Source organism: Mugil cephalus, chromosome 8 (genome assembly GCF_022458985.1).
Source record: "Mugil cephalus isolate CIBA_MC_2020 chromosome 8, CIBA_Mcephalus_1.1, whole genome shotgun sequence".
NCBI lineage: Eukaryota > Metazoa > Chordata > Actinopteri > Mugiliformes > Mugilidae > Mugil > Mugil cephalus.
This window is the reverse complement of record NC_061777.1, coordinates 11,835,237-11,853,017: the sequence shown is the minus strand read 5'-3', so window position 1 is coordinate 11,853,017 and position 17,781 is coordinate 11,835,237. Positions and strand designations below refer to the sequence as shown.

Here is a 17,781-nt window from a genome sequence, read left to right as displayed (position 1 = left end):
ACTCGAACTTTTGCCCCTCCCATTTTTCTCCATCTTTCCTCATCTCGTCTCTTCCTTTCAATCTGCCTCTCCTCCTCACTTCCCCACTAACAGTTTTTCTCACTCTGACTTCTTGTCAAATGTCAATTTTAGCATTCGTTTTCTCCTCCATCTGTCTCTCACTTCATCCACTTCACATTAACTGCTTCACTCTCCAACCACTCACTTTTCTTTTTTTTCCTGTCTTGACATTTCTTCTTGTTCCTGCATCAGAACTCAGGTTTATGTAGACGTTTTGCTCCCTACAGGCACTCCAAGGGCACGGACGCATATAGGTACTGCTACGTCCTTCCCTCTGCGGGTTGCACTGTCTGATCTCTGCGTTTTGTTTGGGAGGGCCTCTATGTGCGATTGTGTGAAACCTATCAGGATTTCAATTGACCCTTTAAGCCTTCCGTACGTCCCAGGGGCTTTCGATGGGTTTCCGTCCTTGGAGCATGGCATACGTTTTGTGAAGACTGCCTTTAAAACTTAGCACTTGTCCATGCACGTCATTCACTTGTCATATTAGACAGCCTCCAATACCGATGTCATTCAGTTTAAGCAACTGATTGGATTCCTTATGAGACAATTTGCGGCAAAAACAACTCAACCACTTTTTAAATTGTTCGGTGCAGCCTTTAGTGTGGTATCCAGGGCCCAGACTCAGACAATGTGGCAGACGACAGAATTAGTCTCACCAGGCTTTCTCTCCAGTGTTGTATTGATCAGGTAGGCTTAGTCTTATTTGGGAGAGGGCTGGGACCTAAATGATACTGACAAGTACCATGGAAACTTAAAGGGTGAGAAAAATTTCACTGCTCAGTGTCTCAATGGTAACCTCTAAGCAGCTAATAATCAGTGTTGTTTCAGATCTTGCCGGTCTGAAAGCACAATGATTATCCAGACACAGCGTCGCTGTGTTCACTCAACTCACTGGACCGCTTGCATGAATGTTTTTATCGTATGTTTGTTCTTCCCCAAAGCAAAAACACAAAACTAAAGAAAATCCTTTGTGAAGACGGCCGCTTCTGTTCTTACCTACGTATGTTGATGAGTAGCGTTCAAACTCAAAAGACACGTGTAATTAGCTCGATGCATGTGCTGTGTGCAAACCACAAGTCACTGCAACTGGACATGTAACTTAATGCTAAGATGCTAACTAAGCAGCAGAACTAAAGAGAGAAATGAAAGAAAAAGAGCAGCAAAATGAAAACAAGTGTGTCTTCTGCAGAGGTGCAGCATAATAGCTTATTTTAAAGTGTGCACACCTGTCCAGACAAGCACAAAGCACCGTCAGTGCAATTAATGCTATATCTGCAGGAGCAAAAAAAAAGGGCTACTGTCTGCTTCTGTGGAGGTTATTACGCCCAAGGGAAGAGACCAGGAAAATGTGAAGGAAAACAGACGCGCATGGAGCCATCCTTCAAAACTCTGTCGGGGCGCAGTCTGATATTCCACTTGATCATGACTTATAATATCCAGGAAACAGAGCCCATAAACCAAGAATCACAGCGAACCTTTGCTACCAAAATGATCATCAGTTATATTAGAGACTCTTATTAGTACTTGTCCACAAATGAATGCCGGAATAAACCAATGTGTGTATCATTTATAACGAGCGTAATTATCAGAGTCTTCTAATGACTCAACTTGACTCAACCTTATTCATATAGTACAGCCGAGATGAATAAAATAAGAGCACGAGACTTAAAACAATTAAAAACAATAAATACATTATAATAGAACAATAGAACAATAGAAAATAATAATAATAGAAAGCACTAAACAAACAAAGGCAGACTCTCGAACGCCAATCCTTTCTCAGGATTATTATTATCTCATAGCACAAACTGCAACTAATGTGACCGACCGACCGACCATTTAGACTCAAATCTGTGCATATGCAACGGTTTACACATGAACCCAGTTGTTCTTTTTGTTTCACTCACCACTGCCCAATACAAGATGTTCACAGTTGTCTGCATTAACTGGGACATACAACTGCTCCTGTTACGTTTTCAAGCACCACGTGCAGAACCGCTCTACAGTCAGGTTGATGATTTATGCTGTGTGAGGAAGGAGTCAATTTAATGCTCACACACTTCCTCTCTGTGTCATTTATAACCACTGCACCTGTTTCTTGTCACAAACAAAAAATCTAGCAGATGGGAATCGAGAACAGCGTTCTTGTGAATTGGAGGAGACCAAAGCGGAGCTAAAAAGGAACGCATGTCTGGGTTTCACATTCGCACGTATGACATCTAATGGGGTTCAAGATGGGAATTTCACATTAAACCTTTGTATAGCCACCCCATCTGCCAACACGTACAACTACACCTGCTTTATAAAGTCATCTCGTGTGTGAAAAGAAGCGTTGAGGAGATCGTGTGAGGGAACCTGCACCATGTGTTATTGATGAGAGAGGAGCAGAATATTGCAGTCAATATTAATAATGTAAACCATCTCAGCTTTTCACTTGACTATCAGAAAGAGAGAGGTCAGCGATTTATCCAGGGTCAGTCAAGCGGGCTGTGCTTTTTCACCGCACACCTGCTCATGTGGTACGAGGTCCTGACACGCTCTCTTCACACCATCTGATCTGGAGTTCGCCATCATCACCGCCAGCGCTGACTCTGCCCATGTGTGTGCGCGCCTCTGTGCACGTGTTCAGGATTGAGAAAACCATGTTGACGTGACAAAGTGCTGTTTGTTTTTGATTAGCGCTGGTAGTGCGCTGCCATCTGCGGTTTTATTTCTGCTGCGATGATGAACTCTGGTCGCTGGTCTGGTTGGAAATATTGCAGGAGACTCGAACAAACAGCAGTTATGTGGGCAAAGCGGTCGCCGTGGATTACTCACAGCTGTCCAACGCGCTGTCTAACTCATACTATTCGCACTGGTGGCGCTCACCCCAGAAATCACCATGCTGCAGGGCACATACATCTGGATGTGCCGCATGTGGAAGAGAACGGAATGGCATGGGGAGAGGAAGGTCGACCGTGGAAAGATGAAGACTCGGGGGGAGCAATCGGAAGAGGAAAAAAAAAAGACTGTAACATGACCTAACGTCCCACACACGAATGGAAGTGCCTGCACATGCAAAAATGCTTAGATTCAAAAGAAAAAAAAACCCACATACGCGCACATATATACTATATATATATGTATACAGTATGACGCTAAGAGACATTAGAGAACTCATTTCCTTCAGAGCAACCTCATTCCCCTCTTCCTGTGAAAGATGAAACCACGCACAAGACCGTAAATATAAACACACACACACACACTCACACAATGCATACGCTGCTGCTCCATCTGTCTATCATCCCTCCTCTCTGGGGGGCCATAAATCAGTCAAGTACTGCACTTCGAGAGTGGAACCCGCAGTCACACACAGAAATGCGCACACACGTTTATTAAATCCGTCTGTATATTTGCATTCATTTTTTGGTTTTCTAATCTCAGTGTCATATGCTAATGATTCAAACCATGCAGAGACATTATTTATTCCTAAAACAAATGTCGTTTTAAACGAAACGAAATCACACACAAACACAAAAATCCTCAGGATGTTGAATTTGTGTGTTGCTTATTGTGATATTGTTTACATGTTGTTTACTTTTTCTTCTTTTCCATCTGAATGAAGTCAGCCAAAAAGGAAAGAAGAAAGAAGGAAGACAGAAGACTGTCCCTAAACCCAGCTTATGTATTGCGGGATTTAGACAACAAAATCTACTAAACGTGAATTACGTCAACATGAATGAGCCCTTCAAAGTCAAAAATGAGTGTGTGCCTGCTCGTTTTTTATACTTGTAGACGAGAACAGATGGAATGGTGTTAATGTTAGTTCGTAAGGGAGAAGGAAATATCAGCCGAGCATCGAAATGAGAAAAGCAGACAATCTATTCTAGTAAGTCAGTGTGATAAATCAGTTTTACTTGTAGCCAGTGCAGAAGACTCGAGAGATTCTTCAAACACTGGACGGCAAATGAGATGAATAGTGGATGCTTGTGTTCAGGCCTTCAGCATTTCAGCGGTTTTATGTAAACATGACAAAGACTGCGAGAGCAGATTTCACTCTGCATGCGTGTTAATCTTCAGCTAAACTGAGACCCGCTGAAACGCTTTCACCTGAACCGGATCAGCTCATGGAAACATGATAGTCCAAATATTCAATTAAATCAAAGACTTTTGAAGAATTCTGCAATTTTTTTTTTTAGTTGAATAACTTCTGCAAATGTCAAATGTTTCCCTAGTAATGTAAAGCATTAGTCCATGTGCTTCATATCTGTTTGAAATTGAAAACGTTTCCCCATTTTGGTGCTTTGTAAATCTTTACATTGTGCTTTTCATGTATCCATGAACCCATGTTGAACTTAAGTAACCCATATGTTTTACTTTTTAACATCCGCAAACAGCAATTAAAACCATTTCCCGCAACTGGAGATAAGCATCTTACCTTTGATGCCAAACTTGGAGTTTCCTCCAAACTTGAGGATGACCAACATTAGAAGGAAACCAGTGAAGGCCACAGCGGCGATGCCGACCACCACGTACACCTGCGAATCGTGAAAGCAGCAGTTATAAATCTGCCACACGGATCCAACACGCCACAACGAATGGTCTGTGGGCTGTGTTTACGAATTACGCATTTCTACGTATGTGTGTACAACATTAAAATAAGATCCATCTCAGGTATTTCTGGGCAAAAACAGTAAACGTTGGAGGAACGAATTGGGCAAAGAAGCCGAGCCGTATGGGAAACAGTGAGAAGTGACTTACAGCGACTCGGTCCTCAGGTGGATCCAGAGGGGGGCCCTCTGTTGAGGCAGGAAAGAGAGGGGAATAAACAGAGGTGAAGAGCCACTCAAGAAACGATTTAAGTGAAGCACAGCGTTGTACTCTTTTTACGATGCAAACATACTGTACTTTTGGTTTATTTTTAATTCTTATGAATACGTAAAATATTCTTTACTAGCCATCTGCACCATTAAACTGCCTGTTTTGTGGGTTGATTTAGTTTGACGTTAGTATTTCGGCCATTTTTTTTGTTGTTGCTTTTGTTTTTTTGACTGGTAGCTATTGTCCAATCACACAGACACAGACAATGAAGTAATAACAGGGATTGCATCTAGAGAGTTTGAATGGGGATTTATTTTTTGTGCCCTCTCCAGTTAAAGTCAAATAAATGTAATAAAGTGTCATTCTGCGTTCGTTTGCGTGTCCATCCAGCCAGATTACTGCCGACAGCTGTAACCTAACCATGCATTTATTCCATGATGTTCTGTACTACCTTTTAGAGTCTGTGCACGCAGTCAGACTTTAAGCTAACATTAGTGGCTCAATCCAACTCTATCATCTATAGAGAAATCTACAGCACATCTATATTACCTTTGATCGTTTCCTTTTTTCTTGACTTTCAACATCAATCCTTTTGCATAATATTGTGTAGCAATCAAGCGATCCCATTTTGAATTTGATGGCACATCCGCTGCTATAATCAAAGTAGTGATGTATAGGACACGCTAGAATAGGAAACCCGTCAGTGTGACATCTTAACTGCTGATTCAAATGTGTTGCTTGTGAGTAAAAGTGGACAAAGAAAGGACTTTGCAGTACCTGTGGTTAGATCTGCAGGAGGGACGAGGTGTTGGAGAAAGAGACAGACAAAGACAAATTAGGTCCCAAACATTGAAAACCTTATTTTAGTTGTAAATTCTTTGACATGCACTTCACAGATATGGTTGTCAATCATGCCTGGTCTCTATGCGCTTCAAAACCAAAGCACACAAAACACGATACACGAACCAACAGACAACATGTACTCAACATGCGCAATGTCAGGAAATAATCAAACAACGTCAGGGCCACAGTGTGGAGAAGAGACATCACATCAACTCTAATCCCTAGCTGCAAGGATGTGTAGGTATGTAACGCACCCTCAGCAACTTGAGAGACAAAAGAGAAAGAGAAATGTTTCTAGAATGTAAATTTATGTCAACTAACAAAGATATTGTTAAACATAAAAACAATCATCTCAACACACCGTGAACAAACTATGAACTGAGACTGGAGGTGTTCATTTGAGAATTTTTACATTTGGAAAAAAAAAAAGAATAAAAACACGCTCACCATAATAGTAAGGTTCCTTGTCAGGTCCTGGACATTGGGACAAGAACAAAAAGTTCAATTTAACGAAACACTCCCTCCTACAGTCGCCACACATGATGAAAGCTGCAGCACAATGAAAGAAGCTACAACATTTGTCTAAACTACTAAAAGTTTTACTTTCATTCATTCTGTTATTCTGCACATTACTTAATAACGAGGCAGGGCTTTGTGTTTGTACTCTGCTGATTATTTTCTCAGTCATTGATTTTCTGCTCTGTATCTCTAAATGTACAGAGAATAGGCATAACATTATGACCACCTTCATGACCAATTTAGTGTAGGTCTCCCTTGTACCTCTGAAACAGCGGTGACTCATCGGAGAATGGACATGTGGTCCTTCTGAGGGTGTCTTGTGGTGTCTAGCTACAGGATGTTGTTAGATCCTATGAGAGGAGGGGGTCTCTGTCGATCAGACTTGTTCCAGTGCAGCCCACAGACACTTTATCAGTTTGGGATCTGGTAAATTTGGAGGCCAGGTCAACACCTCGTGATGTTCTTCATGTTTTTCTGAGTTGTTCCTAAACTGTTTTTGTGTGTGTGTCTATGTCAGACTGCATTGTTTTGAGGACCCCTGCTGCCATCAAGGAGTGTCATTGCTATGGAGGAGAGGAAGGCTGGTCTGGTATAGGTGGGTGGTATATGCCAGGTCACAAGATGGTCAATGATATTAACTTCTCCTGTTGGTGGTCATAATGTTATGCCTGATTGGTGTAGTTCTTATAGTGCGGGTCCTGAGCACAGTTCAGAAAAATAAACATTCACTCCTCACCTTCCCAGGGCTTTTGCATGAAGTGAGCCTCCACATCCTTTCGGTCTATCCCGTATGTGTTATTAGCCACCAGCGTGTAGCGGCCATTGTTGAGGTGTGTGGGGCTGTCCAGCTGAAGGCAGCCGTGGTACTCTCTGTCTGTGACGTCATGGATCATGGTAGTGATGAAGAGCCCTTCTGTCACCGGCCTACCCTCCAGGTACCACCTTAAGCTCGGCTCTGGGTTTCCTGAAAAGATAACAGAGACATCACATTTGGCTTCACATTATTCGTCATTATTTACCATAATCTGCTCTTTGTGTGTTCAACGCTGTGATTTAGCCAAAGCGTTTTAATTCTGAAATCTCAAAAACCACAGACGAGAAAAGATCACAAAATCACGTTGATGTCTTTCATACCTGCCACGCTGAAGGGGATGCACCAGTGATGGTCCGGGATTGCGTCACTCAGCTTTGTGATTTTAGGAGGAACTGAGAGTGGGAGCGAGTGGCGAGAGTTCAAGAGAAACATTGTCAGAGAGGAAGACGATATTGGGAAAAGAAAAATTACCCTGATAGCAAAGACCCTGATTAAAAGATGAGACGAACCACTTTCTCCTCAAGCTTTTAATTCTCCGCTTTAAAGAGTAACACAACTACACTCTGATACATTCATCTACACTGAGTTGGGATTGTTAAAGGGTAAACGTACAGCTTATGTTGAGTAGCAGAGAGGACTCGTTCTCTCCGACGATGTTCTCGGCCGTGCAGGTGATTTTGCTGTTGTGGTCCATGTACGACAGGTTGGAGAGACGCAGCACCGAAATCTGTCCTGACGTCACGATCTGAGTGAGAAAACGCATCCATGGGTATTCTGTAATTTTTCCAGCACTAACATGAAACCGTTTGATGATTTAATATGTTTTGGAGGTAATTTATTTCCACATAATCAATGCATAATCATCGGTTAATCAAATCGATCTGATCTATCACTTTAATTAGGATTTGCTGTTTTCTAAACAAAGTGAAAATGATCATTATCATGTTCTCTAGTCCGGTGTCAGTTCTGCTCTCAGTTGAAAAAGATGCAGATTTTCCTGTGCAGCCGTCTACCATTGGACACGCATGGCCACGCCCCTCCAATGGACTGTTGTCTGATTGGTTGGCGGACCCAACATGAAGGTGTCTGTGATTAGACTTGGTCAGCCTTATATTGTGACTTGTGCTTATATAAAATACCTTTTAGAAGCATTTAGTAAAAGAGAGCTTAGAACTGTGGTCTAAGTCAGAGTTCCTCAACATTTTTTAGGCCAAGGACCTAAACTTAGGACCAAGACCCATGGACCCAAGATTAAGTAGGGACCCCCTCCCTACTATATTTGTGTATATAATTGACAGATAAAGTAAAAAAAGTGAGACATTCATGAGATGTCTGGCCCTGAGGAGAAGCACCTAACCTTGGATGAATATGTATATACGTTGATGGGAGCGAGCCGCACTTTTAGTTCCTCTTCTGCTAATATCGCAGTGTTCCTCTGGGATTCCACCTGGGGACTAAATAGGCTCTCGGCCATTTACGGGGGAACATGACAGAGTCAGCGTGTAATATGCAGCCTCGTGTTTGGCTCAACAGCGATAGGGGCGGGGCCTACTGTGCACCGGAAGCTTAGAGTGACTGGTCTCAACTAGTGTGGCGCACTGTTGATACAGCTCCTGTATCGCTGAATTAGTGAAGTGCTGACTGAAATATATTGGAATCATGTTAATGTGTGGTATTTAAAGGAGGGGAAATTTAAAAAAAAAAAAAAAAAACATATAAAAAACATGTCTAATCAACCAAAGATTTTGGCAGCACCTCTGAGGACCCCATATGGGTGGCGGACCCAATGTTGAAGACCAATGGTCTAGGAGCTGAGCTTTTGTTCCCTCTGACTAGCTATTTTTTTGTATAGACATATTTAGGTTTGGGACATTGTTTACTGATGTGTTTTGAGTTAGGTTTTGCTTTTGAGATTTTATTTTCTTTTTCTTTTTTTTTAGAAAGGACTCAGTCTAGATGTTTAACTCCATTTTACTAACTTCTTTGCTTTATTTGTTTTGTTGGTCCAGCCTTGGCGCTACACTTTCTGTTTGTTAAACTTAATCAGTGGAAACAATAAACCTTAACAAAAACCAATTCACTCTGGCTTAATGTTACTTCCCTCAATCCCCAAGCAGAGCTGGGCTGTAACACTCAGGTTTAAGAGAGTCCAAAACACAAAGACTCTCTTTGTTTTTTTCTCTTTTTTGGGGTGGTGTTTATTAAGTACATCTATCACCTCTAATAAATCCTACCTCCATGAAGCTACACTACCACACTCACATGCTGAACTAGGGTGTGTTTCTAATCCATTCACACCGGTGAAGACGGAGTAAATATTAGAAATACCTGTCAGAATACAATTCAGCAGCAAAGCAAAGCCTTGAACATAAAGTTGATTTAATACCTCTTAGAAAACGGGCAATTTAAGCTTCATGTAGATGGGATATATTGCTTCTTTGTTGCATTACGCTGCAATAAGTTTCCGTGCGCCTCATAAACCTCAAAGTGAGGCACCTGGGAAGTTGAACCCAGCGAATCTTTTTGTTCGAAAGCCGACTGTAACAGACGTCCGTTTTTCGGTGGCGCGATAAATCATTTAATGTTACCCTGTGTGTGTTTGTGTCCTCGTGTGTCCTGACCTCATAGTTGGTGTAGAGTGCCATGTTCCAGAACAGCTGAGGTGAGGGCACGCCGGAGGTCGTACAGGTCAGCTGTACGTTATCCCCTTCCATTACCCCCACTTCGGATGGGCTCAGCGTTGCCTTGGGAACCTCTACACACAACCGGGCAAGAAGGAGAGGAGAGGAGGGAGAGGTGAATGGAGTGGTGTGGAGATGGAGAGAGGAGAGGAGAGGAGGGAAAGGAAGGAAGCAAATTTAGGATTCACGGCCAACTCTTGTCCTTTCGGTTGAAACACAGAGCACGTAGCAGGAAAACACACACCGACTACCACAGAGAGAGGAGAAAGACACAAAAGAAAAGGCCTCGGATTCAATATCCCCTCTCTCGCGTTCGCTTTCATTTAAGCACACTCACCCCAATCAAACAGTCAGACAAAGAGACAGAGTTCAAACACAGTGATGGTTACACTGATTACTAGTGCATGTCTTCAGCAGCCCAAGTACTAAATTGATTGGACACGGTCTGAAGCCTCTGTCAAAGCGACGACACTGGCGGCTGTGTTCGTGCATGTGCGTGTTTGTGCGTCCGCCTACGTGTGTGTGTGTGTGTGTGTGTCTGTGCAGAGCTGACCAGGAGGTGACCTGAGCATGACCAATCAGACTCAATCAGAGCCTCGCCACCGTTGTCCCTTATCCAAAAAGATCGTAGGTGAAGAGAAGAGAAGAGAAGAGAAGAGAAGAGAAGAGAAGAGAAGAGAAGAGAAGAGAAGAGAAGAGAAGAGAAGAGAAGAGAAGAGAAGAGTGGCGACAGCTCCTGCAGATAACACTGGACAGATTTCTTATCGAACCCTTTACTCTCTCTTTTCCACCCCCCTTCCCGCTCCCCCCACTTCTTCCAACCTCTTCTGTCCGTCGGCAGAATGCTTATCACCAGGGCAACCCACTTATCACTACGGCAACCCACTCAATCACCACGAGTCGCAGTAAAAACCAGTCATTTCTGTGGTGGCAGGCCACCCGCCATATCACAACCACATATCTTAACGGGCTCTCGGTAAATCAGCTTTCTGCTGCCGCTACAGCCGCCTGCAGGGCGCACACGCACGTCAATGAAAGCCAAGAAATGACGAAACCACTGGGAACCACCTTGGTCTTGAGGTGGGTGCAGCAGTCACGACCTGTCAGCCCCTTGTTCATGGCCCTGGTAAACCACCCATAACACTGGATGTGATCGTGATCCTCGATTCGACTCGGATGTGTTCAGAATCAACGTGCACGACTGATGATATTGTCGTAATTAGCAAATGCAGATGAGCCAGCAACAAGTTTCTGTTAATTCGGTTACAACTGCTCACTTTAAGTGCACCGCTATCAATGGATACTTAGATCAGTGTCAGATGAGTGGAGCTGGGTTTACATGGAGACTTTTTTTCTCATTACTACTGAAGGTTTCAGATCAGCTGTTTACATGTGAGGTGATCCATTCTAATCTGATGTTTACATGTAGCACTACTTTCAATCAGAACAGCCGTTTTACAGACGTGTGACATGCGCACATCGGTGAAAACATCCCGTGACTGATTTCTCGTCTAGTAACATTGTAGTTGTTATTGTTTTGACACTTTTATTATTAAAGCAACAGCTTCATTCGCAAAGTCATATCCACTTTTGCTATTGTGTTGTTCAGCCTTATAGTAGCCGGTCTTCAAGGTTCTGAATTTGTTCCACGCTTTGGTCTATCCCGGCTTCAATTACTTTTTTATGTTGTTATTAAAAGCAAGCTCTCCACGGAGCCGCAGAACAGTTGAGGAAACGTCACTCGAACGTCACTGCACATTTGCGTCAAGACAGAACGGAGCCTGACTTCGTTCTGATTCACCATTTACGTGACTTTCGATCAGTTTGGGAAAAGGAATGAAGAATGAAATTCTATTCAGTTTGGGCCTGTTTGGACAGAAACCTTCCTGTTTTGCCCCTGTCTGAAATACACGAGAAAATTAACACAGCGGTGACGTAACTGACCACAAAAAAGACACACTAGCCCAGAGGTATAAATATTTGGGTCATTCGCGCGGCCCCTTTGCAGACGTTCGCAGAGCAACTCACAAAAACCCTACAAGAGGGATGAACTTCACACCAACGAAGGTCACTGCCTCATGATGGATGACGGTGGATGAGAACTGGTGACACAAAATATTCCACAGGTGGCTGAAAAGACACGGCTCACGGCCCCTCATCCTTTGCATGGAAGCATCTGGAACACTCCCAGTAACAGCACGGTGTCCGTTTAGATTTGAACTGAAAGGCTGAAAGGCCAACTGAGACATCTTTTGCTTTGCCTGCCACGTGGCTCTACATTTCATGCGGAGTCAGGGGTGTTTTAATTGAGAAGCGTCTCATCATTCATTGATTTAATTTGTTTAAATATTCATTCACTGACCACTTTTAGTCGTCCTAATTGCTCCTTGTGCCTCTTCGTAGGCATGAACCTGCGTTAATAACATCTGTGACCTGGTGTGGCTTTAAATTGCCTGGAGAAATAATTGGAAATAATGCACTTTTATGCAAATCTGTCTTTTAAATCCCATCATACAACTGGATAGCAGGCAAGGCAGACAGCGAGGTCAATTTCACACATTTTTTACTGAACATACGACAACGCCTGCGTGCCCACTTTTGTTACTCTGTGAGACTCTGGTGCACCATCAGGTGCTCATTTGCATTTAACAAATTTTCTCTCTGGCTTTTACGTCTAGATGCATTTCTGAAATGTCAGGGTCACTAAGGGGGCTCCTTGTCTGTAAACAACGACTACAGGTAGAGAAGTCAGCTGAATTGTAAGCATGAAAACGTCACCTATCAAACCTTGAAGAATGAATGTGTGTGGTATACATTACACTGGCTACACGCGCAAGTGTAGATGTGTCCTTGAGCCCCCCCTGACTCTTTATCTCTTTCTCTCTCACCGGGTCATGTGCTATGAATGGGCTGTGAATTACGAGCTCTGCGTCGGGGATATGCCCAGGTGATGTGGCGCTGAATAACCGCTCACAACTCAAGTTTAATCCTGCTCTCAGGGCTGAAACCCCCACACAATACACCACGGCGCACTTCAGCATCATTGTTGGAGGTGCCATTGTTGTCAGCGCTTGTTATAGGGCACAATAGGCACGTCCACATTGGTGTTTGGAGAAATGTTCACGCTCATTGTGCAAACCCTCCTTCCTCTCCCCCTTACAGAAACTTGGAAATTTCTAAGGAGAGGCAGAAATGGGCAAAAAAAAAAAGCACAGTGAGGGAGGAAATGTGCTGGAGAGTCACACAACACGAAAGCCTTCCAAGAGCCTGGCTCTAGATTGTTCTGTGTTGGTGCACAGCGAGGCTGTCAATAGCGAAGGATTCACAAAAGAATGCAGAGAAAAAGGAGAGGAGGACGAGGCGCAGAATTTACATCTGTTAATGATTATGATTTCCTGTCAATCAAGCTGACACCTGGAGTGCTCCGACGCTCACATCAGATCGTTTGAAGCTCTGTCCCTCTTCTAGTTGTCTATTCCTCTGCGATGTTGCTGTGGCTGAAGGTGAATCGGTACGTTGGACCTTCTTCAAAGTTAGCCACAAAGTGACTCAGGGATGATCAAATTAGAAGCTAACTAATGACTAAATCATCACATGTCATACTTGTGGCTGGACAGCTTAAAAAGAAACGCGGTTACAGTAAGAGGGAGGTACTTAAACGAAAATGGAAAGAGGAAATTTTCGATATATTCACCTCCCACAATGACCACAACATATAAACTATAGGTACATTTTTGGGTTTGCACAGTGGTGACGGACAGAACACTGTTCAACTGTGCAGAAATAGTGTAGATATAGTGTTTGCTTTCATCCCATTTCAAAGCTTTAGCGTTTTCTTCCTTTGCCCATAAAGATGATTTACTGAATTGTTTTCACCAGCCATGCTGCAACGTTTGAAGCTGCTGTTGCTTTTAATCCCTCTTGAGTCCTCCTGTTAGCAGAACTTCACTCCTAAATGACAGCAGGGCAGCCTTAAAAGGAAGTCAGGGAACCCAAATCTAGCATTTAACGTCACGTCCATTACTTTGACATGCTTCGGCAGCAGCCTCATAAAGCATTAGGGTTACACCATGCGAATACCATCCTAATCTGCTCCTGTCGGTCTGCATCATGCTCATTTTCTTTGCACGCTGGCTGTGCTTTCTAACTGCTGTGCTGTTTTAATCAGGCATTACAAGTCACGTGCGTCTTGTAACGAGTAGTAGTTGTTACCTAACCTGTGAGTTAGTGGTCTTCCCGTCTGACAATAGAAAAAATTTGCATGTGCAAATAGCTTCTCCTGCCCACACACATTGACAGGAGCCATCTGGCCTCTTCGGTGGGTCCGTGCTGCCATTTACTGCTTGTCCCTACGTGCCGTGTTTTTTATTTCACATGCGCGACTTTGGAGAGGACGATACGTGAAGAGGAGAAGGGGAACAACACCGGGGAAACATAAGCCGGAGGAGGAACGACGACGAAACAATTGAGGAAAGAATAAACACACGAACAAAGAAAGGAGAGGCCAAAAGAGCCTGAGAGACGGCTGTAGCAGCCAAGCAGATGAACTGACGGACAGACGGACAAACAGAGAGAGACACAAAGGCAGTGCACCTGTGCTGTGAGGTCTGGTAATTCATGTGCTGCCATTTCCACAGCACATGGAGGAAAAAAAGAGGCTTTGCTCTGGACAGCTGGTTTCATTTACTCACTTTTATGCATTTTGGAGAAGTCCAGAAATTTGAAAGTGTAAAAAAAATAGATCCTAAAGTAGCTGTACAACTTACTGAAGAGTTGTAAACAAAAGTGAGTGGTTTATGTGTTTTCCCTCTTAGTTTTTAATCATCCTATTAACAGAGTTGGAGTGTTTTAGTACTTGTTATTTGATGACTCGTTTTACTATACTGTGCAAGGCTGCAGGATCATCAGAGCAGCACCTCTTGGTAAAGTTTCGGTCTGCAGCGGTTCTGTCTGCAGCAGCCTTTTTTTTTTTTTTTTTTTTTTTTTGGGGTGGAGCACCAGCAGTAAACAGCCCGTGGGGAGAAAAAGAGAGAGACATATGAGGCTGGCCCGGAGAGATCAGTGTCAGCCTGGGGGCATCATTGGGCATTTCCTCTTCTTTGTGCCTCCCTCATAACGTCACTCAGAAATGTCCCGGCACACAGACAGAAGCACATACATGAAGCAGACAGATGGAAAATCTAAAATAAAGAGGAGGAAAGACGACCGGAGAGACAGAGGGACGGAGGCCAGCAGCTTGTTCAGGCTGAGAGGTCTTTTCGTGTATCACTGCTAGCCCTGGGGCATTATTTGGCATCCCTGCCCCACCGCGTCGTCCTACTCATATGTCATTCTGCCAGGGGGTCCCCGGGCCCCCCTCTCCTGGGGGCCGTGCTGTAACTGTGCTAATGCCAAAAATAACCTCCGTTAATGGAGGGGAGGCATAGGGGACAGATCAATAGGAGTTATCAATGACACTGTTAGCTTCCTGCATGCTAACTTATTGTTTGTGTCCTGAGTGCCTCGATAGCTCCGAGCTATTTTTGACCAGGTCATTTGCTCTGCTGACAGCAAGAGATGGGAACATACTTTTGGAGTTATGTTTCAGTTTATTAGCGTAACAATCACATTAAAAGTCAGGTTGAGCATTGCATAGCTATTGTTCTTTGTGAATCCAACAGCGAGATTCCTTCATGGTCTCGCTTAACAAAACCAAACTGGATCCGACTTATTCCCCCAGCGGCTGGCGCAAACTGAGTTTCATTTGTTTACTTGGGTCAAATTCAAACTCCACATTATTATAAAATGTCTGTTTGTGCTTCTAAAAATCAGCCAGGCCAGGCTCTGCACAGATTCCTTCCTCGGAGAACGAAAGCAGGTCAGCCTCAGACTTTTAGAAACGGGTCAAGCTGTAATTTGACCCCGTTTATGAATAGAAGAGTGTCCAAAATAGAGGGATTCATGAAAAATTCATGGTGCAGATTTAAGAAGGGAAGAATAAAGCATCAATTAACTGCTGGCATTTATACATTCAAGCTTGATAAACACTCCCATAAGCAAGTGCGTAAAAGGCTTGTGGTCTGTGGTAGTCTGTCTTGGAGTGAAAGCAGCCTTCCTGGTTAGCTTTATATTACACATGTGTTGTAAGCAAATGTATTCCCTGTTAAGATTTCAGAGTGTTTACTTGTTTTATGGGCACATTATTCACCAATTGCGATGCTAAACCGTGTCTATTTACAACTTCAACAAAAATGTTCTTTACTTTGTCATAATTAAATTTGGGGAAAATGTCTTTTATTGGTCATAAAATGTGGTTAGTGCTTTCGCAGTTGAGTATTTTTAATGCAGCTTTCCATAAACCCAGAAAATATCCTCTTCTGGATGAAGAAAACATGATGATTCAGAGAAAAGGGAAATGAAATCTGCTGCGTGACAGCAGGTCACCGGTGCTATAAGGACATAGTGCAGATGGTCTTTATAACACCTCATTTTGCCGCGATACATGCGGTGAATTTTCTCTACTCAGCATCCTTGGGATTCTATGATGGCATCTGTGTGCTGCAATACACAAAGTATAATATCCTTCTGCCTCCATAATGTCCTGCACAGTGACCTTCCTATATGTGTGAGCAAAAGTCTCAGATGACTGCCTATAAGACGACACAACCTTCACACAGCACACGCACCGCAGACACGTACATTAGTCAGTATGTCACAGATTTCTCTCTCCTCCGTCTGGCAGCTAATCTATGTGTCACACGAAAAAAAAAAAAAAATCCCCAAAGGACGAAGATATCGGCCCATTTAGTGTTGATGGCATTTTACTGACACACAGCGGGGACTAAAACTGCACCTTAAGCTCTGTATGAAAACAGGGCTCTCTGTGTGCATGCATGCTTTCAGTTGGTCATTTGTTTGCTTGTTCCTGCGCCTAGGGAAATTACAACATCCGGGCAGAGCAGAGCAAAGTGAAATACACTCCTTGCTGCCTGTGGTGCTCCCATACCAGCAGATACACAGTATATTACAGATTACTGGGAGGGGCGGGGGGGCGTCTATAGACAGAGCTTGAATTGTTTTCTTTGTTCAGTTACTCTCTAAGGTGTTCACTGAAAACTTTCCATTCTTTAATCAGAAAACTTGTCTCGTACTGTAAGCTTTGTACCGCACTTATACACATATAGCAGCTCAGGTGTATCAGACACATGCAAAAAAGAAAAAAGAGAAAAACAGAGAAACCACAACAAAGATTGGGGAAATTTTGTAGAAGATAAAAGAACTGCTTCGCTTTGTACCGTGTTTTCTTTTTTTTTCAATCTCGTCATTCTGTGTAGGTGTGTGTGTGTCTGTGTGCCCTTACCACAGTTAGGTAGCGTCAGGTTGGATAGCCGCTTGCGCCTTCCTCCATCCTCAATGCAGCGCAGGTCCTGATTGTCTGCTTCCTCTCCTAACCACAGCTTGATCCACATGTTCTCACAGGAGCAGCGCAAAGGATTCCCTGACAGGATCCTACACACACACAGACAAAAACACACAGTCAAGAGTCAAGAACCGGAAAGAAGAGCAAGTCATTTTGACGTAACATTGCTTTACAGTTCTAAAGGGTTGGTTAAACTTTTTGGGGAAATATACGTAGAAGACGTGTGCTTTTTTTGTTTGTTTGTTAAAAGTCACAGGGTTTTTCCACCAGTCTTGTCTGTATGCTAAGGTTAGCAGAGAAATAAAACTGGAAGCAGGAGGAAACAACTGGCCTGGCCTAACCAAATGGTAACAAATTCACAAATTCACCAAGCAACTCCCAAGCTTGTTAATTAAAACATCCCTTGTTCATTTATTCATTAAATACAGACAAAAGAACAAGTTAAAAACAATACATTGTGACTGTTCCCTAGATAACAAATAAAACTTCCCCTAAAACAAACATTTTATTATATCCAGACAGAACCAGACTAGCTGTTTCTCTCTGTTTCGTGTCTTTACATTAAACTATAGTTTTTGTTCTTTCAGTTCCTTTAGGACTGAACGGTGATCACTTCGGTTGCACCGCTGGTACAAAATGTCCAAATTGAAGCTTTAAAAGGC

At 43.2% G+C, this 17,781-nt stretch overlaps 1 protein-coding gene across 4 annotated transcripts in view; it reads right to left on the bottom strand.

The window, feature by feature from the left end:
• ntrk2a (neurotrophic tyrosine kinase, receptor, type 2a) overlaps positions 1-17,781 on the bottom strand; it is an 80,217-nt gene that overhangs the window by 57,064 nt on the left and 5,372 nt on the right. For 2 of the 4 annotated variants that reach the window (XM_047591095.1, XM_047591096.1), the window contains exons 5-14: positions 17,060-17,208; positions 9,661-9,794; positions 7,652-7,784; positions 7,360-7,431; positions 6,962-7,189; positions 6,154-6,180; positions 5,961-5,969; positions 5,641-5,652; positions 4,804-4,841; positions 4,481-4,580 (exon numbers count right to left, since the gene is read on the bottom strand). In XM_047591095.1, coding sequence (XP_047447051.1) covers positions 4,481-4,580; positions 4,804-4,841; positions 5,641-5,652; positions 5,961-5,969; positions 6,154-6,180; positions 6,962-7,189; positions 7,360-7,431; positions 7,652-7,784; positions 9,661-9,794; positions 17,060-17,208 — 902 coding nt within the window. The remainder of the gene's footprint in view (positions 1-4,480; positions 4,581-4,803; positions 4,842-5,640; positions 5,653-5,960; positions 5,970-6,153; positions 6,181-6,961; positions 7,190-7,359; positions 7,432-7,651; positions 7,785-9,660; positions 9,795-17,059; positions 17,209-17,781) is intronic. The other 2 variants (XM_047591097.1, XM_047591098.1) reach the window with 1 other exon arrangement.